General features: G+C 39.2%; 1 protein-coding gene across 4 annotated transcripts in view; it reads right to left on the bottom strand.

Annotated features, from left to right (window-relative positions):
• Positions 1-1,537: 1,537 nt before the first annotated feature.
• UVRAG (UV radiation resistance associated) overlaps positions 1,538-21,674 on the bottom strand; it is a 97,007-nt gene continuing 76,870 nt past the window's right edge. For all 4 annotated transcript variants that reach the window (XM_052812450.1, XM_052812452.1, XM_052812451.1 and 1 more), the window contains 2 exons: positions 16,502-16,593; positions 1,538-5,211 (listed from right to left, as the gene is read on the bottom strand). In XM_052812450.1, the coding sequence (XP_052668410.1) occupies positions 4,509-5,211; positions 16,502-16,593 (795 nt within the window). In that variant the 3' untranslated portion in view covers positions 1,538-4,508. The remainder of the gene's footprint in view (positions 5,212-16,501; positions 16,594-21,674) is intronic.

Below are 21,674 nucleotides of genomic sequence, written 5' to 3'. Positions count from 1 at the left end.
TCAAGGCTTAATAGACCTGTGTCAATGAAACCTTTGTAATGCCTGACTACCAGAAAGCACTTTTTCTTTTTTAATATTTTTTTTTTATTTTTTTGATGGCCAGCGCTTTAGTTTCTTTTAACAAGTCAATGCAACACAGAAAGGGACTTTCTGTCCCCGCTAAAACCAAGACAATCCAGATCGGAATGGATACGGCTGTTCCAGAAGTCAGAAACTCAGAAATTCAACTGTGGTTTTATCAAAACAACCTATTAAAAGTAACTTAATAAAGCTAGATTGAAGAGTCCAACAGTTTAAATGCCAAGCTAGTCAATGCAATACCTACAGGACAAATTTCAGCAGCAGCAGAGCTGACGTCTGACAATCAGTTATGTAGTAGAAAAAAAGTTTTCATACTACTTAATGAAAAATCATAAAACAATGTTGCATTCTTCCATATACAAAATAAGCTGATACCAACATAACCAGCAATTAAAAGAAGTCTCAGTTACTTTTTTTTCCTGGGAAATATTTTTTCACCTGGGGTTAAGACGACCTTGCCTGCAGACAGGAGGTGCTCACGGCTGCCCAAAGATACCAGCTACCCTGGACCATTTCAGAGGACAAGAGCACCTGCAAACACTTCCATCTGAAAAAACATCAAAATCCAGAAACCAAGGAGAAATACCCTCTCTGGCCATTTGAAAGGTGACAAAAATGAGGTTCAGAAGAGCCCAAAGTTTATCTAGAACAAGTCCACTCTCAAGCAGCACCTCCAGTTACATTTCAGTAAAAACCTTTTCCATTCATAGTTTATGATTCACTTTAATGCAATTACAATTCAATAAAAACTGTTCAATGTTGCAAAACAGCTTAAAGTAATATTTTTCTCCTGTTATCTTCCCACTTCAGCTCCAGGACTATACAGTTGGTGTCTTGGCATTTTACTCTCTGCTGACAGACAGATTGGGTGGGAGAAAAGAAAAGAAAAAAAAAAAAAACACCAAACCACAAAAAACCTGTTGCTCTGATGATGCCTGGAGAGTTCCTGTAGCTCTTCACATTACACTGCTTCCCCCCAGAGACTCCGTATAGTGGACAGTCTCCTCCCAAGACTTGTGCAGTAGACTCCTGTTCAAGGGGAACATCAGCTTTTTAGGCAGACATATGTTGCTTATTAGCTCGGATCACAGAAGGTGCTGGATGAGTAGCAATGCCTCCCTGATGAGGGAACACGGCGTTTCCACTATCCATAAAAGTTTTGCAAATCCAGCTGTCTCCCAGTCCCACCATACGCTGTTTTTCCAGCTGCGTGCCATCTTTTTGGAAAGAGCATGAAAAACAACTGCAGTACCAGCTCGTGTGAAATAGGATTTGGAACCAACAAGGCAGTCAGGTCTTCTAGCAAACCCTCTTGCCCAAAAATTCACATTTTGACCAATATGGGCCTGATGAACAATAAGCCAAAGAGTTTGTGGGGCTGGGGAGGACACTGTGGTTCAAATCAGGCTTGTAAAGAAAACAAACACAAAGGAGCCATTAAGAGAAGACACACGAGTTGAGAGATACTAATCAGTTTTATTTTATAAATACAGGTGAGCTTTCCCGCAATTACCAACATAGTTTTAATGTGTCATTTACTATGGGATATTCTGGGTTTGCTTATTTTAAATACCTGGTCAAGCAAGGATAAGCCAATGCTGTTGTGCTTGCTATAAAAATATAGTGGGATATGATCTTCCAAAACTAATATTCTCAAAAATCTTAGGAATTCCTAGTGAGGGGAAAAGATTGCAATGAAATGTTTTCTCCACTTGAAGACATTTGCAGACATTTAACAGTGTCACAGCTGTGCAGGAACTGAAAGGCTCTTGACAGTTTAAAGCACACTGTGATATATCATCTCACCTTCAAACCTACTATTTGTTTCTCTCCCACTATGCTGTTTTCAAAGTAATTTACAGGGGGGGAAAAATAAACACAAAAAAGCAAGCTATGAGGTGACTGCAGTCTGTACAATCCCCCATCCTCACACCAACGAGAAGTTTGTCAATGCTTTAATTAGCCCTGCGATGCTGTCACCCTTCACACCACCTTCTACATAGAAGGCGATGAAAGTGGAAGAGAAACATGGGGACAATTTAAGGCCTACTAAAGATACATCCATAGAAAGCCCGTGAAAGAAGCTTTGTGCGACAGATGCAGAAATCAACCATCGTGTTTGACACATTAACAATTACAGGGCTCAAACAGGAACAGCAACACAACATCAGGGAGGAAAACTAGACTTCATTTGGTTGGGTGCAACCTGAGAAAGTGCGCAACTAATGAAAAAAAAACCCATCCAAAGTCCTGCTGATGCTCTACGAACCTAATTTCAGATGTCGCTTAATTGCACTGAGACACTCCGTGTTTGCCTACGAAACATAGCGACTTCACAACTACTCTTTGGGTTGCTTTTGAAAAGTCACCACCACACGCAAGCTAATGCCTTTCCGTTATAGAAGAAAATGAGCGTGTCTACAAACAGAAGGTCTGTGCTGCTTTGAGCGTGCCAGATCCCATCCCGCAGGGTACACGACTGACTCAACATTCCCTGATTTTACCTAAAATTACAATGCTATCAGAAGACGGTAAGATATCGTCACAGGACAGAGTACCTTATGCCCACTTCATTAACAAGGGCTTCAGGATGCCAAAGACAGTGAGAATTTCCTACCTATCTCTTCTCAAAGATGATGGCAGTGCTTTAAGCTGCTGCAGCATTTGGCTTTAGGGAAGCTTTTCATGAGGTTGGAACAGAGGAGCTTATTCAGGGAAGAAGATACTCATGAACGTGTCCAACTTCATGCCCAAGTTTGCACCTGGCATCACGTTCAATGTCGTACAGAATCGAGGTCTCTGCTTCCGAGTGCTTTCATCTAGCACATCATACTGGGACAGACCAAAGATAATGAATCGCTGTAGAAAGGCTCGATCCAACAACTCAATTGCAGACACAACCATTAAAAGCTAACAGAAGAAATGTGAATATAATTTTAATACAATCATTAAGGTGTTACCTGGAAAAATGCATATTCTAGAAGAGTGCTATTATGTATATTGGTTCTCACATACACGTCTTGTTCTGACAACAAATAGCTGAGATTATACATATCCACATTTTAAAAAGTTAACTTAGGCTAGCCTCACGGTGAAGTTAGGAAAAAGACTAGGCCATTGGTTCAAAAGAAAGCATAGACCAGGGAGGAAAAAAAGCCAGGCATGATGAAGTGTTTTTTATTCTGCTATATATTTTTATATTTGAGAGCTCACAACCGAGCCCAAATTCTTGGGTATACAATAATAGAAAGCAAGAGCAATGAAATCCAAACTGAAACAAATACCAGGAATCACAAAGCAGGCTGCAAATTGCTTTCCCATTAGTGCAGCTGAACACATGTGCCAGTGGTAACCTACCTAACAGCAAACCACACCTCCAGTGAACCGCTGGAAGTTTCTTCCTTTAAAGCACAGATGGTTAAAAAGATATTAATTTAGATGAATAATGTTAAGTGCCTCCTTTCTAGAGGGTGGAGCGATTCCACAAATTCGCCTAATTCCAAAGTGCTGACTGCATTTTTCAGTCTGGGTTTTTACGAAGACGTCTGTGAAGTGCCTCACAGCACGCTGTCCCTGTTAGACACCTCGGAGGGTGGCAGCTGAACCCCACTTAGGAAGCGCATTCGTTAGGTCTCTACTGATGAGGTCTGTGCCCAGCTGAAGTGGGGAATGGTCAGGCTGAGATTTTCATACAAAACCTTAGAGGCGATTTACTCCTCAAGGCTTCTACTGGTAGGAACAGCAAGGATGGAGGAAAGGAGGGGGAGGAAAAGTCATTTCTGATTAATCAGGTGCAAGGAAACTGCAGATATCACACGGGTGCTCATTCTCTGGCAAGTTTACACCACCAACTGAAGACCCATCAGTGCAAACTAGAACTTCAAAGGCTACAGAGCACAGCCAAGAGAAAGCTGTCCAATTATAACAAATTCATGGTATTCCTGTAACACTGACTATGTTGCTCAAAAAAACCACAGGAGTACATATGGGAGAAGGTAAAGAGGTCTTACCATAAATGGTAATTTATGGTATTTTTAAATTAACTTTTTTTTCTTCTTAAAAGATTAAAATAAATTTAACTCTAAATAATAATTAAGAAATTAACAAACATTCATAGAAGGGCCTGATCAGCACTAGAAGTTGTTTCCAGGAAAGCCTTTATAAATGGATTCCAATGCCTAAAAAAAAAATTTCCAACAGATTACAAATACCAGACATAAGAGGACTGGAAGCAGAATCAAAATTTACCTGGGCTGTGAATATACCATGATCCTGTGTTATCGTGCTCAAGTTCATTTGTCTGACACCATAGGAATAGCTTTAGCTTTTTTTTTTTTTATAATTAATATAAAGAATAAGTGCAATTTTATCTCTATTCCAGATCACTGACTTCACCTCAATGTCTGCTATCAAATCCCTGTCCAAGCTCACTTGTCCGAACTTTTACGCGGTCTGCGGAAGCTGGACATGTTTTCATTCAGTGCATAGATCCTTCGAGAGAACTCCTCAAACTCCCCTAGGACTTGTTCATCACACTCCACTGCCACAGCATGCTCCACCGGGATGGAGTTAAAGTCTTCTAGCTGATCCCCCGTGCTGAACCCTGTCGCTTCCATCCCCATGATCTCCTCTGCTTGCTCCACGGTGCAGCAAAGGACAGGGCCGAGCGAGGGTCGAAACTCACAGGGCTGCTCGTTACTTGCAGTGCCAGAGCACTCACCAGGCAGAAACGCCCCATTTATTGCACTAGTATGTCCTAGGAAAGACTCCTGCCGCTCTTGGGTATTGTTTAGGCTCCCGTTCTCTCCATTTAAACTGCTGCACATGTCCTCGCCTTTCTTGGTATTTCCTTTTGAGGAGTCCATAGAGGTATCCAAGGAAGAAGATATCGATCCAGGTTTTTTATCTAACTCTTCTACATGGGCTGTGATGGCAACAGGCTGTGTTAAAGCAGAGTTGTAACTAGGAGGAGGAGTTTTGTACTGTAGTCTTTCATTTCCCGTGCTGGCTCGTTTTCGGAGTCCTTTATCTGGAGAAGGAAGCCCACTGGAAAAGCCAATATCCAATCTGCCGAAGCTAGAGCTCTGTCTCTTTGGAACAGGAATTGCACTGGATGTATGGTGTCGATCACTATAAAAGAAGGAAAGGATAAATCACAGCTGTCAGGCATGCTCACGAGCAATACAGATGTTTAACCAAAGGCTGAAGCAATTATTTTATCACAACTCTGGGCTCCGTTTGGCCAACTACTTGTATCCTAAAGTGCTAAAACCCCAAATGTGTTTAATGCTGTATGAACTACAGAAGACACCCCAGAGGACAGCTTTACTGAAAACCGGTAAGATCATGTAGGAACATTCACAAAGCTCTATGGTTTGAAGAGTCAATCACCCAAGAAACCACCACATTATGTTAATTCGTACTGTTAACACCATTTTATAGGACCAAGCTGTACTTTATGAATTATTACTGTTGACCGTATATTTATGTATTTATGGCCTGTACTGGGCCATCATAAACTCTTCAAAAGTGAGTAATAATCGCCGAATCCTCTAAGAGCGACTTCTTCCAACAGTGGACTTTCCTGACAGCTGCACAAAGGAGAAAAAACACACTAACTGCTATTTGCGGAGGATTGGTTTTGCCAGATCTTCTGCTCTTCTGTGCCAATCATTCCAAAACTTTTTGGACAAGCGTCAGCCTCGGTTTCTTGAGGAACATGAACTAATCAAGCTTAATTTACAAGTTTGATTTTACTATTTAATACAGTTCCACAGACCACTTACACTGTCTCAGGTCTATAATTTGGAACATCCGCTTTACGTCATCTGGGGTGTGTTATATGAATTTTTCTTTGTCGGCTTAATCCTTACCCAAATATAATCACCATCCTATATGCAAATAGTGTGTTGTAGATTAACTTAAACAGCTGGTTCATTTTCCTTCCAAATTTAAAAAAATAATAATAATAAAATACAGCTATTACTGATCTGCTGAATATGTAACTCCAAGGTTCAACTGCTGTCAGTATGAGTCTCCATCACTAACTCCGTTTAAAAGACTCCTCCTACTCAAGGCCTGATACATTTGGGGATCTGTCTTGCAGGGGAAAACCTTGGAATAGCAGTTACGACTAGTCCCTATCGTGGATCCTTTTCCATGTTATTTTTCTTTTTTTGCTCCCCTTTGTAAATAGGATAAGCTAGATTGCAAAAAGTCCCTCCGAAAAATAACTACCTCTCTTTAATTTCCCCTCCCATCTTACCTCCTCCCAGGCTGCCCCTTAATACATGTGTAGGGCTTGTTCTCTTCCATAAAAAATGCAGACTACCTTAAGGAGCAGTTGCTTTTCAGAATTTACAGTTGCGGACAATGAAGTAGAGAGATAAGTGCCACACATGCAGCTAGCAGCAAAAACATCAACTTTCTTCTTAGATTTCAACTCCTGTTTCAAACCTTTTTAATGCAAACTCCGCATAGCATTTGCAGCTTTGTTTGCAAAGGTTTGGAGCATTCTTAACAGAGGAGACTAAACAGAAAGCAGTATGTGCCACAGATGCTAATAAGTGCTGTATACATGGTCTTGGAGACTAGCCCTCAAGTCCCTTACTGACCAGAGACTTTAAAATACTTCAACTAACCCCTACACAATCAACCATTTATTTTTAAAAGGATGTAATATGACAAACACAAGAATCTGAGGCAGGACACTTGTGAACTTTACTTAGGCAACGTGCGCTGCAGACATATTGGGGATGGTCTGTTTTCTTCTCCCCTTCCCCCAGCTTAGTGCTTTCTGCCTTGATTCAGAAAATAAATGAATACTTAGTATTACTTATTTGATTAGATTCTCTTTATCTTAAATCTCAGCTAAGAAACTTTTTCACTCTAGGTCCCTCTAGGTTTGCTGAGTCTTCCTTAAGAGGGAGCACAGAAAATAGAGTGCAATGTTTGCAGCTTTAACAGCAAAATGCAGCAAAACAAGGTATTTTGCTCTATATCGAGTTATTAGAAACTTTACAATTAAATTGTATGTTTTAGGAATTTACCCAAATTTCAAGATGTGCTTATATTCACAAAGCCAGATACCATTCAAGACACTTCTCTGGGTCCAGGGGCACATCATCCTATGTTTATGTGAACTAATTCTTCATGGACAAGTGATAACTGACTACTACAGATCACTGTTCAAATTATAAGACACTTTGCAATTAAGTAGATGGTGCTTTTTAGTGCAAGACATCTAAGCTTTTGCTGCTGTTCCCATTCCAGATATAGAGATGCTGCAGAGCTGAATTATCTCCCTTCTACTCAGATGGGATAGTACGTAACATGGCGATCTGCATGTCTTACCAAAGAGATGTGGCAAGATGCACGTCCCACCTTGAGGCACAGAAACAAGGACAAGCAGTGGCTGCGTGTTGTGGAACTGGGCAGGAAAGGCCTCCCTCCTACCCTCTTCCTTACAAAACCGAGCCCAAAGCACAGGCTGGGGCCAGTCTTGCTGCTAAGAGGAACCTGAGCCTGCCATGAGTCTTGAGGAGAACTACGAGCTTTGTGCTACAAGGGCTTGGATATGTGCACTGTGGTGATCCATCGCTTTGTGGCTCTAAATGCAGGAGGATCAAAAGAGAGATAGGCAAAACCAGTTCTGTTCCCAGAACTGATTCTGGTGTTACATCCCCTAAAACAGTAACGATAAAAATCATTCTGCTTGGTTTCTATCAAGGTGTCAGGGACGAGTCAAATGGGAATGTATTCCTGCTGAAGTGGAACCCAGGAGGGCTGCAGATTCCAGAGAAAGAACCCCACAATTTTGAAATAAAAAAAGCAAGACTAGGAATAGTAGATGATGTACAGACAGAAAAGGATAACTTCCCCCCCCCCCCCCCCCCCATGTACAACAGATGGCAGATGCATAGATATATCATGTTAGTTGTTCTGCAGACAGCGTGGGTCCAGATTCAGCAAGGGACTTCAGCAGCAACAGCTGGAACAGTCTATGTGCTAGCTGCAGAAGTTACGGCACAAGACACTTGTACCCTTTACAAAGTAAAGGAAGAGTTTGACGTCAAAGCATCAGATCTGCAACACCCCATATAGCAGTGAGGGCTTCCTATCTCCTGATCTATGCACAATGACAAGAAGGATTTATAGGAAATTCTGCCATTTCTCTGGATTTTATTCAACCATCCACAGGTTGAAATAGGCATTTAAGAAATTAAAATCTAATCTAGCAAGAATTTCAAGCTGTACTTGTGGCTTTAAGTACAGGTACAGATCAGTGTTTCTCAAAATAGTCACAAGGCTATCTACTCTTTGCACAATATTTTAGTGATAAAAGCTCTTGCCTGAAACGTAAGCAATCTGAAGAGGGTCCAGACAAGTTACACACACAGTGGCCAGACAAGTTACAAACACACCAGCCTATAGACAGGTTTGGAGTGGTCCCTCCTGTTGAACACATCACCTTGCAGCACAAGATGCAAGATCTCACAAGAGTAAGAGCCATCTCAGATGAGGAGGACATGTAGGGAAAGAAGGGCAGAAAGCAAGCCCAGGTTTAATCCTAGCTCCTGAAGTTGCAGAGGCAAACGATCATGTAAAACACAAGCAATTCTTGGAGAGATCAAACTCAAGGCAAAGCCTCTTCACCATCTGAACAAGTAATACGCGCTACTCTTATTTGTTGTGCCGGACTGTGCTTCAAACTTACACAAATTCATTTATCTTGCATCAGACTCTTTAAAGGGCAAAGACTTGAATATGGCATTAAGACTGGCTAATTGGCAAACCCCAAATTACCTTCAGCAAGTGCTAATCAGCCCAAGTTAGGCACAACAGCAACTTTTCTATGCAGCAGAAGAAATGTAAGTGTCTTGAGTATACCAACATAAAAACTGGTGTCTAATTAGGTCGAGAAAAGTAGCTTTACAAACTGTTCCGGTGGGCATGTAAATTTAAGTTCCTCCTAAAAAGAAACATGCCTGAATTCCTTTGTAAATCTAGGCCTTACAGGCAAATGGGTGAGAAATTAATTAGTTTGCAGGACCAGGAGAGTTTTTAAAGAGCTTGTTATGACAAGACTATTCAAGCTAACATGTTATGTATGCCTGAACAATACCTCTTTAGTCCAGCAGCCAAAAAAATCTTCCCTTCCTTAGTAAGTTGAACTGGCAGAATGATCTATACTAAGTGATCTAACAGCCTAAATGTAGCAGCAATACAAAGCTAATCTCCCTCATCTACAAAATAACTTCCCAGTTAATAGAGTATGTAAGGGCTGCCCCATAGGGCAGTAAAGCAGGAACGATCTTCATTTATCATGCAAGTATTCAAACTAATGAATTAGAACAAAAAGCACTTGCAACCAGGTTCCTTAAACTACATGCAATGAAATAGACCTTACTTAAGACTGCAAAACTAGGTTTTAAGCTGCTGGAGACATATACGGGTAGATTTCTGAAACTGTGCATTGCTACCAATAAACATGAATAGGATGGGTTTAGCTTCAGTCAGGAATAAACATGAGGATAACAGCCCAAACCTGAGAAAGCAGGAATGAAGTCAATATTTGATAAGCAGTTAAGCCATTCTATTGTCTAAGGCATTTAGATAAAAGTGAATATGCATGAAGGACTTTGGGGATCAGCTATCTAAGAGTTCATTGCCTAGGCTCCTTCCACAGTCATTGGAGAAAGAAAATGAGTACTGGAGAGAAGGGTGGGTAATACTCTATTAATAGAGAGCCATTTATGATGAGTGGGAAAGTCACCCTCTCTAGATGCCTATTCTTGACCACAGGGGCAACCCAGGCAACTAGTTTAGGCTAGTGTCTAGAAGGCAAACATGAGAAGATGAACAGCTCTCTGTATACTTTTAAGTAGAACAGTGGTCATAGTCTTGTAGGCAACTAAAACCAAAATGGCTCTAAGTACAGTGGGTTAAGCAGTTAAGGCAAGGGGTCTTTTCCTGTTCCATCACCTCCCTCCAGGTGAGGATGAGAAGTCAAACTGAGGGTTTGGTTCAACAGTAATGTTCACAGAACGGCACAGAGCTCAGAAATACTAGGTTGCTATTAACCTTCACAAAAACAAGCAGCTGACGAAGGGTCACTATTCCATTTGCAACTTCCTTGAGGAAAAAGGCTGTACTTTTACCAGAATTCAGACCACTGTATCAAGGCAAAGTCCAGAGAAAGAGATGCTTTATCAGCTTCACAGCTGATGGAATTAATAAAATGTATAAAAAAAGCAAGTCCCATTAGAAAACTGTCATCCAATTGCCCAGAAACTGTAAAAGACTGTAAGGTATCGTCACAGTGAAAAGAGTTTGGCTTGCAGGAACATAGCACTTTAAGGTACAACCTTGACCTGAATTACTAGGGTTGAGCTGGTTCAGCTTCCAGCCACAATTATTTGGTCAATCTTCTGAGACAGCAAACAGATGTGGACACCTGTCCAAAAAGAACAGCCTGCAACTAGTGGAGTATAAAAACTGATTTGATGAACTGTCATCAGGCCTTAATGACTTTTAGTCATCAAGTTGGATCAGACTAGAACTGGTTACGTACATGAGTACGTATAGTTCCTATCAGGAAGCAGGATTTCTAAAACTTAAAAAAAAGAAAAGAGAAGAAACCTCGATTTATTGGACATTATAGATAAGAGTTACATCATCACCAATCTCAATGTTTCAACTGCATCCAAATCTCAAAAGCCAATTCATAATAGTCTAACTTCAGCTGTAAGTTTTACTGGCAGCAAAATTACAATGTAGCTGTTTTCTCCCCAATATTACTTTTCACTAGTTAATAATTAGTCGATTTGGGCTTTCTTACAGACCTAAGGCACGAGACACAGACTCCATGCTGTAAACAGGCAAGATAAAGTGATTGAAGTAGGAGACAAACATTTCTAAAGTTATTTTCTTAGTGAACAGATTCTGGTTGTAATCTGTTTGCAGTTTTGATAAAAAGAAAAAGTTTCTTCAGTCAGATTCAGTTGTGATTATTTAATCTGTCTGCAAGGGGCTCAGAGAAACTGTAAAGCAGTATGAGAGACAGAATACAATTCACAGGCTCAAATATGTATCTTTTCCTCCCCCAAAAATGTTCCCTCTGAGGAACATTACTGGATCACAGCTGGTCAAAATACTAAATCTTGATTGTCTGGCCAAAATCCAAAATCCACAGCTACAGCTCTTTGGTATGAGAATACTTTAAAAAAACTTAAACACCATTTGATCTTTTTTGTTGCAAACTATGACCTCATGGCAGTAAGAACGCTAAATGAAGGTGTTTAAGTTGGTTTATAGCCATCTGAAATGTTTGAAGCTCCAAGCGCAGCTCCGAGCCAATATCATGTCAACTGTGCTAAAAAGCAATAATAGTTTCTCACCTTCTTAGAGATTACTGGTTAAATAACGCACAATAGTGACAGGGCTGCAAAGGGAGGCTGCCAATATGAAGTTAAGGTGAAATTGCGTCTTTTGGCAGCTAAGAAATTCTGACACACGCTTTAGAAGAAAAAAATCTTCATAAATTAAGCTACCAGAGTTTTCTTAACTCAAACATTTAAGCTTTAGGCTCCTCTTGAATCTAGCAGTATATGAATCAAGACGTACCTTCGAAACACAAATTTAAGCCTTGGCATGCAAGTATTTCGAGTAAAGCTTTTAAATGCAGACTCAAAAGGACATCTCCCTGACTACAGACAAGACCTTCTCAAGAAGTACCTCCTATTTGCCAGCATTAGATAAGCCTATTGTCTAATCTATTCACTAAGAAAAAATCTCCTTCTCATTGGACTGCTCAAGTTTGCAGCGTGCTCTTTACTTGCCATTAATAATCACAAATACTATCCCTCAAAAGTTACACAGAGTAAATAAAATTAAGCTGAAGAACGGGAGAGAAAATGAAAGAGTCTGTTGGTTTAATGCAACCATGATCTAAAGAGCCTGACAATGTGAAAGATAAAGCTGAAGGCGCAAAAAGGAATAAAGCAATGTTCAAAATGTACAGGCTACCCGTAAGTAGAGATTTGGTCTCAAAAGCCGGAATCAACTGCATTCTCAAAAGAAAAAGAATTTAAGAGAAAAACTGCATAGGGCCATCAGCAAAAGCTAATCTTAAAAACGAGCTGCTTTTCTGGAAGCCAGTAAGACTCCAGGACTAAAAAACTGGGAACAGAGAGAATTATTCCCAAAAGGAAACAGAAAAGATTTGGGGGACCACAACTGAGACAGTCTAAATCGGCAACAACTTTGGTTCATCAGCTTTCACCTCAAGAGTCAACATCCAGATTTGATATCAGAAAAAGAAAGTTTTTTGCAGTTCTGTAGCCTCCATAACAGCGTATGCGGGAACCAACAGATCCGTCTTGATTTCATCTCCATACAGTACAAATAATATTTTGCAGTAGGGGTAAGGGGGAAGAAAAGTAAACATAGCAGAATATAGGTGCCAGGAGAGATATGAAGAGGGAAGCAGAACTTGTAGACCTGCACGCTTGCTGCAATAAATCACGCGTGTTGGGATGTGAAAACATGTATTAATCATTTAAGTGTCATGCCTGAGAAACCAAAACAACACAAATCTCACCAGGCAGAGGGATCCAGCAGCAACGCAATTAAACCTTGATGCAAAAGCACTGGACTCCACAGACCTTCAACTGGGCTGAGGACTGCCCCAGAGCTCCAGGCACAACAATGGAGTTCATGAAAGCCTGAAGCAGAGACTTTAAAGAAAAATTTGCTCTGATAAAAGTATGAAATAGATGGGCTCTTCTACAAAAGCTGTAGGGTTCATTTGTTTGTTTGTTTTTTAATCTGAAGGGGTAAAGAAACTACTTTGTACTCAAATCTAAACTGATGCTTATCAGAGAAAAAGGTTAACCCTGAAATAACTACATATTTCAGTGACCCTATGTATCTAGGGGATTCAATTCCATTCCAGACTGCAGAGAAATACAGATATCTCTAGTCAAAAGCAAAAATGAGGACAATGCATGGGCTAGGAGTTAAAACCAGTCCAGTTCAAAGCGAAACTAAGTACCGTGTAAGTATTTTTTTTTTTACCAGTGTGATTATGATTTGACAGAAGTTAAATTCAGCAAAACCCAGATACAGTGCTAAGAAAGGAAACTGAAGACCAGCAACAACAAAACCAAACAAACCAGGCAATGCGAGTGAATCTGTAGATAAGAAAAACCCGTCACTGCCTCATACGTTCCTGCTCTCAACCTGCAAATGAAGGATAACCTGGGAATACTTTACTGACTACGGTTTGTGGCAGAGGGTCATATGACTCACCTACAGTATCCTGAAAACAAAAAATTCCTTCAAATCTTCATTTTAACAGCTGGTGGTTTTTATGCTTGTTTAAATATATGTAATCAGATATTATCCACAAGACAGTGGGCATCTGTACTCTGCTATGTATGTGCTCAACTGCAATGCCCGATTATGAAAGTCTAGCCAGTTTTCCCCTTGAGCTGGACTCCCTGTAAAGCCTCATTTCCATTTATATTATTAGGAAGTACTAAGAAGCATTGTTTAGAATCATTAGCCTTAAAAAAAGTTAGAAATGAACAACTATTCATACAAGTTTTGGAGGCGAGAAGGAAATGAGGCATAGACATTCATGGGGGGTGGGGGGAGGAGGGAATGTGATACTCCCAGAGAACTATGCTTAATATTTCTACATGTTTTGAAATATTATCCAGGAAAAAAATGTGTTTTGTCTTGCTAATGACTGTGTATCACCTATAGGAAAAAAAACCCTGGCGGTATGATGGCTAAACCTCTAAGACATAACCAAAGCTTCCATTATCAGTTCTTCAAAGCCAGCACACACCAGAAGGGAAGAACGAATACCTATGCTTTGAAAACGATTCCCGTTTAACATGTCCCAGAGTCATCCCATCTCTGCTTCTTCAAGACTGAAGGAGACATCCACGACCTATACCCCTCCCACTCTACCGATGAGTACACACAAGCGCTACAGAAATCACAGTTTAGGTATTTCAGCCCTTCATTTTCAGATTTGCTTAGGGGACCACATGTCATCTTAGGATTTTTACATCACAGTGATGGATACCACACAAATACTCGTAGTAATACTTTCCTGATGAAGAAAGCTTTTCTTTATGCATCTTGCTAGGGGATAAGAAAAGCAGGGAAAATCTTTTCGGCTGTGCCTGAAATTACTGACAGAATAAAACTGCACATGGGACTGAGCTTCCTTTTCTCAGGGCCTGTTTACTTCCACTGTTCTGTTGGCTGAGTTGAATTTTCATCAGGCAACACTTTTTACAGTATTGCTCAAAGATGATTCTTTTTCTACTCCTGTATTTGTTTTCCTTTGCCACGACTCTCCTCCCAAAATAAGTGATTTAGATGCTAGCTTAGAGTTCACATGGATCAGCATTTATGTGCAAGGAATGAAAGATAACAAAGGCAAAGAGTGACACAGAAATAAGGGCTGGTAAGAGCTGTGGCATGATGACGTCCCATAGGTTTTTCATCACCGTTACCCACTGAAGTAGAATTTTTGTCCCAAAGGTCTGATATATTGAGTTGTGCTACTCTGAGGCACTAACTCTGCTTGAAGCCTGCTCTTATAATTTCTAAATGGAGCAATAACAAAAAAGCTTGGTTTTGTTTTTGCATAAAAGGATGTGTGATCACATACTGTCTTTAGAACCAATGTGGTGTTCTTCCCATGTTCTCCATATTGCAGGAAAAAATAAAAAAAGAAAGGACTTTTAGAGCTTAGCAACATTCTAGGACCCTACTAAAATACAGCAGTAAGAACGCTGTTGGAATAGTAAAGTCCTTTAAAAGTTGCAGAAATGGGTACATAAGAGAAGGCTGTATATGAGCAGTTTGCCTGCTGTTTTTCAACCCAAACCCATAAAGGCTTTGGTAGTTCTGCTGGTTTAACATGTAAGGAATTCAGATATAATATGAATAGCACTAGAAAGCTTTAACTCCACTGTTAAAGAAGGGCCAGTGCCACAATGTTTAGTGTCATTTCACATCAGATTTAAAAATTAGTTCAAGCTTGGTTTTCAGTCTCCCCTAAAAGCCATATACTAGCCCCAAAATATTAAGGTTTGGCTATTGGTGCTTTGTAGTTTGTCATCTTACTAAGAATAACTAGTTTCCGTTAGGAACACTGGAAGTGCTCTTTCACCTCAATTTAGCATAATATGGGCCAGAAGAAATTATTTCTCAGACCAACCAAAGCAGTGAGGGAACCCATATCCATCACCAGAGCACCCAGAGGCAAAACCTGGTGGGGTTACCTCAGACTGGATGACATTTTCAACACTTTGGAGTATCCAGGGGATCTGCATGGGTCCAGGTATGACACAGGGACCACATAAGACCTGTGCATCTTTGGAGCAGTGAATAATTAACCTAGGAATCCTAAAACAGCACAGTGCTATGTTTGGGTTGGATTCAGGCACCCAAAGAATGAAGATGAGAATGCAGGACAAAATAATCGCTTAAGGTAAGAGGCTGCATGAGCGCACACAATTCAAAGACCATAAACAAACAAACAAAGAAAAAAGAGAATACAAAGCATCTAACACCTGCAGAAATACACTTGCTAGTGAATTGTGCCTTCCACATTTACTAAAGTTTATCTCAGTGGGTTTAAGGAGAATTAGTCAAGCCTCATGCTCAAACAACTGCTGCAAGATAAGCCCACGCTAGCTTTAGTCTTATAACATAGAAACCAGTCTGCTTTGATTTTCTGCACAGACAGTGGAGAGCAAGTCTGGATCCTCCAGAGTGAATCTGAGCAGAAGCACTCAAGATTTCCCTGGAAGGTTACTATCACCTTCAGTTACTTATTAACATAGCTTCCCATTTAGCAACAACACTCAAGAGGCAACAGCTGTTTTCATTAGCAGCAATTACATTCAACACAAATTGTGTCGATTATAATTCAGATTCCCCTGCAGCTCACCTGAATTACACATTTAAAGCAATGGGAAGCCAGGTACTGACCAGGCTAAGACCTCTTCTCCTAAGGTTGTTACGCCTTTCTACTCTCATGGACTATCATAATACAGAAGGTGCATCTGCCACCAATCCTTAAATACAGTCTGAAGAGAATGATTAATTCACCTCCCTCTAGAGAACAACATAGTTTTTCAAACAGTCTTCCCCCCATTCCATACACCTCTGAGAAGTGTTGTGGGCCCATCATATAGAAGATATTATAAGAGCAGAAGAAAATAGTAGAATACTGTAGACATTTACATGGCGTGTATTCTGGGAAAGTCACAGTCTTCACCAAGCATGCTTACCTCTCGTGAAGAGGAGCTGCTCGTTTGTAAAAAATCCTTACATCCAAATTTTTTTGCGGTATCCACCTCTTTCTTCTTAATTATTAAAAAATACTTACCATCTAACCATTAGTCCAAGCTCCATGAAGTTTTTCAGGTTAGGCAGAGTTTGCCTTAGATCTGGAGTACTCAGCCCATGTTGATATCTAAGCTACAAGAACAGAAAAAACTAAATTAGGACCACTTTCCAAATCCCAGATTCCAAGGAATATAACATTATGGTCAGTTAATTTACTAGGTTTCCAAAGAAAGTATAGGATAATCAAGCAGTTCCAAGAGATCTATTCCCCTTAAGGAAATGTTCCACTTAATACTCGTAACCTCATATTAGCAAAACCCACCCAAGAACAGGGACAAAATAATCAGTCAATCTGACTGTTAAATCTCATTACACTTTTTCCATTTCCTATCTGTAACAAGAGAGCGGCCTCACAGCTTAATAGAACTACAGCCATTAAGTGAAAAGACCAAATTTCAACACAATGTTCTATATTCACTGATTCAAAATGTTTATTTGTATGCAAGCGCCATCTGTCATCCTGAGTATATCAATGTATGCTGGAATCAGTAGTGGAATTATTACAGTAATATCAACTAGTAAAAATACATACTGTCACACAACTGATCTAAATCTGTGTTCCTTATACAGTTTACATCAACATTTAAACTGCTGCTATTATTCTTATAATTAAACCCAGCATTCAAATAAAACGCCATGTAGCTAAGAGAAAGGCTTCAAACACTGACTGACTTTAACCAAAGTATTAACTCCTACGTGGGTGCAACCGTAAATGAAAAGATTCAATACACTGACTCCATGCAAACTGCAACTTGCTTTTACCCTCAGACTACCAAATGAAGTACACATGACTTAACTGTCACCACTGGTAATTATAAACTACTTAATTAAGAAGTCCCCAAACTAAAAATACCTCTGAAGAAAACAGCACATGGAAGGGAAAAAGTCTTTCTTTCTTTCACATTTGAATCTCAAAATTTCAGGGAAAATTTGCAGGGAAATTTATCCCTTGTGTGGTTAAAATATGAAAAAAAAAAAAAATCCCTAAATTCCAGTATCTTTAAGACTATCAGTATGAAGCAGTATCAACTTAATATGCAGTTCTCAGCAGATGTTAACACCCTCTAGAAGTCACAGCTGACCTCCAATATACACAAACAGTAACTGCACAAATTCGATACTGATAGAGCTACTTGCTGAAACATGGAACAATCCCACTCAAAGTTAAATTTGTTTTTTAGAATTCCACACCTGTTTCCATAATTCATGAAAGTAAGGTGTAGGCAAGCATCCTCTAAGTTAGAAAGTTTTCTGACTTCTCCCAAACAATGGACCAATCAGTTTTTCACAGAAAAAGACTCTTGAAATTGGGAATGATTTCTATGCTTGTCTGAATTTTAGTAAGAAAAATTGCTTTGGAAGAAAATCATCCTCAGTACTGCATTGTACAACAGGAGGCCATTTATTACACAGTTTATTATTTCCATATGGACACATCCAAGTCATATGGTGGGCTTGGATTCATATTTTCTGCTACAGTGACAGAACCTGGATTAAGACAACCATACAATATAAATTACTAAACGATCACCACATTCTCCTGATGGGATTACTGTGGATTTGGTTAACCAAAGGACTAGCCTGGGGCAAAAGAAATAAAAAAGAAAAAAACCAAAATAAAAACCCATTACATTTGTTCCTCCTACTATAATCAAATGTTCATACAATACCCCTTTTTACAGTCATCCTTAAATTCTAAGGTTTCAGAGCATGAAAAGAATTGGATTAAGGGATTTCTTTATTTCCAACAGCCAAGATCAGAGGAATGCATGCAAGCCTCTTGTATCAAAACATGAGCAAAACCACTGTTTCTGATAAAACACATTTTCATATTGCAAATAGTAGAGATGCACAGTAAATAAAGTTAAGGATGTCAGTTTTGTGAAACCTCTAGAAAAAAACATATGATTTAAGTTTATAAACTGCATTCTATTTTGGCTTTGTAATAGCTTAAAAACAAAGCAATATTCCCTTATGTGTCTGTATCAATACAAGCAGATGACGACGTATTTACGAAACAAACCTACAAGTAAACCCAGAAGCTGCTGAAAAAACTCATCTGCCTTCTAGTGACAGAAAAAAAAAAAATTTTAAAAATCAGTTGAAGCATCAGAGCCATGAGTTAATTCCCAGGTTTTAGTCTGGTTCCAAAATTACCTCCCAATTAATGCCACAAGGTTAACTCCTACTTCGCAGCGGTCTGCAGTAGTCTCACATACGCCCAAAAAAGAAATCTCTCTACCTCTACCAAGTCATAGAACCCACTACATGGATAGCACACAGCAAACAGGGGCATTGCGGGGAGCAGGGAGGCAGGGGAAAAGATTTCTCTTTTAAGTAAAACAGCAGAACTCCTCTTCCTCCTACTCTTACCCGCTGACGATGCTGCATCATTAGTAAGGACTGGGTTTTTTTCCCCAAACCATAAAGCATTTCTCATATACCTTTCCTTAAGTTTAATATTTTTTAACAGGCACCACCACCCATATAGGTATAGTTACTCCACCTGATCCAATAAATAGTAAGACACTGAACGACAGTAATAACTATCACCTGTGACCTCTTACAGCAGATTCATACAAGTACCTTTGAACATCAAAAATCAATTTTAAAAAGAGAAAAATGTAGGGAGAGGACAGCTGCTTTGCTCATGAGATTTAAAAGGGTAGGACAACAAAAGCAGAAAGAGGTGGCCATGTGCTGTCTTGATTCTTTTAAGAAACTGAGTTCACATTTCAGTTGTTGCTATTAAACATCACCCATTTCCACCCACCCCACACTAAGTTTCCAAAGGAACCAAGTGTGATTTGCAAAACCAGCATTTTATTTAAAGATTAGATTGTTTCTTCAGGATATTACAGACCCGGCCATCCAAAGAAAACGCGCCTGTTTTAATTTGAGTGAACAAGTGTCCAAGATTTGTGTTCACATTTATGACCCTGTATTCTCTATGGGACTGTGAGTAAATCATTAATGATGTTCAAGTAATAAAATATTAATTGCCATTTCCTTACTAATATTTAGCTCCTATATACAGCTTTGTTTTCCCAAGTGCTGTGTGAAACATTACTTGAACAAAAAAACATAGTAAACATGAACTGGAAAACAAATAAGCTAAAGACCTCAGACACTTCAGACAGGAGTCTGAGTCTGCTCTCACACCAGTTACTAGCAACACTTACTCCACAGAAACAAGATGTAGAAGATGAGATGCATCGTATTTTATGAACAGTTCAAGACAGAAGAACTTAAGGGTACTGACATTTAAGGGAAAAAAAAAATCTCACCTTGTAATTTCCTTAACTTACACAGATTAATTCCTTTTACTCATCTCAGAGACAGAAAGTTTCAACATTTTACTGTCCTTTGTTACTTTGGATTCTATGTTAACTGACATAATTCCAAGTTATTTAATTAGAGATGTAAAGCAGCAGCTAGTCAAATGTAACTTTAAAAAAAGCACATATTCATGTTTCCACAAGATTTTAGAAAACAACTCCAGATTCATCAAATTTGATTCCTTTCTCAGAAAACTTGTATTCCAAACCTCTGACACTGAAAATCCAGTGTAATAAGCTTAAAAGAATTTCAGCATTATGAAAAGACTTTGAAAAGAGGATAGTAATTGTAACTATCAGTAGGTAACTGCCTAGACTGCTTTTGTAAAATCCGAGTTTTTTGTTTGTCCTAAGACAATTTCAGGAAGTATCTGTACAGAAGAATCTGAAGAAAGAGAATATTAAATTTATATTAAGGCCAACTCTACCTCTATAGAAGACCAGCCTATCATACTGTGGGTAGTTTATATTATACTTGCTATTTATTCCAACATCACAGAAAACCATAACTTTTGAAATAAGCTGCATTTAAAACAATGGTTCTCAGAGTGAAAGGTAGATTTATTCTTAAAATTTGTATTAGCTTTCTAATAAACTGTGTAAACACTTAATTTCCATCAAAGACTAAAGAAAATTGTTCCAGCTAACACAACCACAGTATTAGCTGTAGCTGAGGCATGACAAACAAAGTTAATTCTTAACAAGGCAGGCATAATTGGTTTAGACTCTTACTCAAGAGGGATGAAAAAAAAAAATTCAGCTGCTCCAGTTTTCACCTGCATTTCCTTGTGTGCAATGGTTTGAACTTCTACTGGAAGGAAGTTGTCAGTCCTCAGCAGTGAATCAGCTCCACCCTGAGCATCTCTAAACCACTCCTGCTACCCAAGCATCTTCCAGGTAATTTATTTTGTCAACCAGACAAGCATACTTAATTAAAATCATGTCAGACAACATAAAAGGTTACCACCTTCCTAAAGGTAACAATTCCATGATAAAACATTCATTCACCAAATCACAACAAGTATAGCTATCTCATTTGTTAATGTATTAAAATACAAATCTATGAAGGTTCAGTTACTCTCCTATAAAGTAAGAGATAAGAAGTACTAGAACTATTAAAGTTTTTTAAAATAAGCTGGCTTAAAAAGAAACCATTTAGCTATCTTTCTATTTCCAGGTAATATCAGATTGCACCCATGATCAAAATTGGGGCTTTTGCCACTAAGGGACTGCCTCTTAAGAAAAATAACAATATCCTGCATTTACGTGCAAAGAAGAATAGCCCATTTCCTATACTAATTCCTGTAACAGTATTTAATGACTAATGGTATACGAGCATTTACCTTTAATTCCAGCCAGAAACCACAGAGTACCTGGACTGGAATATCCTTTTTTAGGAGTGCAGAATGAACTCATCTGTTCATCATTTACCATATTGTTTCCCCAGCCATCTTGTTCTAAGACATGTGGAAGCTGTCTTCCAGCTCAGACTATGTTAATAAAGTTCAAAATACCAGCCACTTCAGTACATGTTATGCATAATACTTGAGTCCACATCGAAATCTCCAGCATATTTGCTCTTCCCTTAGTCTCTACTGCAGGCAACTGGTCCTTGGTGTTGTAGCACTGCCTGTATCTATACAAGAGGTGGACTCAACCCGCTACTACACTATGCAAGCTCATGTACTGCTAAAGCAGTCAATAGCAATTTTGAATTATTTTCAGTTCAATAAGGAGTTGTGCTTGATAGCATCAAGCACTTAAAAGGACATCTGCTCCACAAATGTGAAAACCCACAAACAAAAATAGAAGCAA

The sequence above is a fragment of the Harpia harpyja genome, chromosome 17 (assembly GCF_026419915.1).
Source record: "Harpia harpyja isolate bHarHar1 chromosome 17, bHarHar1 primary haplotype, whole genome shotgun sequence".
NCBI classification, from domain to species: domain Eukaryota; kingdom Metazoa; phylum Chordata; class Aves; order Accipitriformes; family Accipitridae; genus Harpia; species Harpia harpyja.
This window is presented reverse-complemented; position numbering and strand designations above follow the sequence as displayed.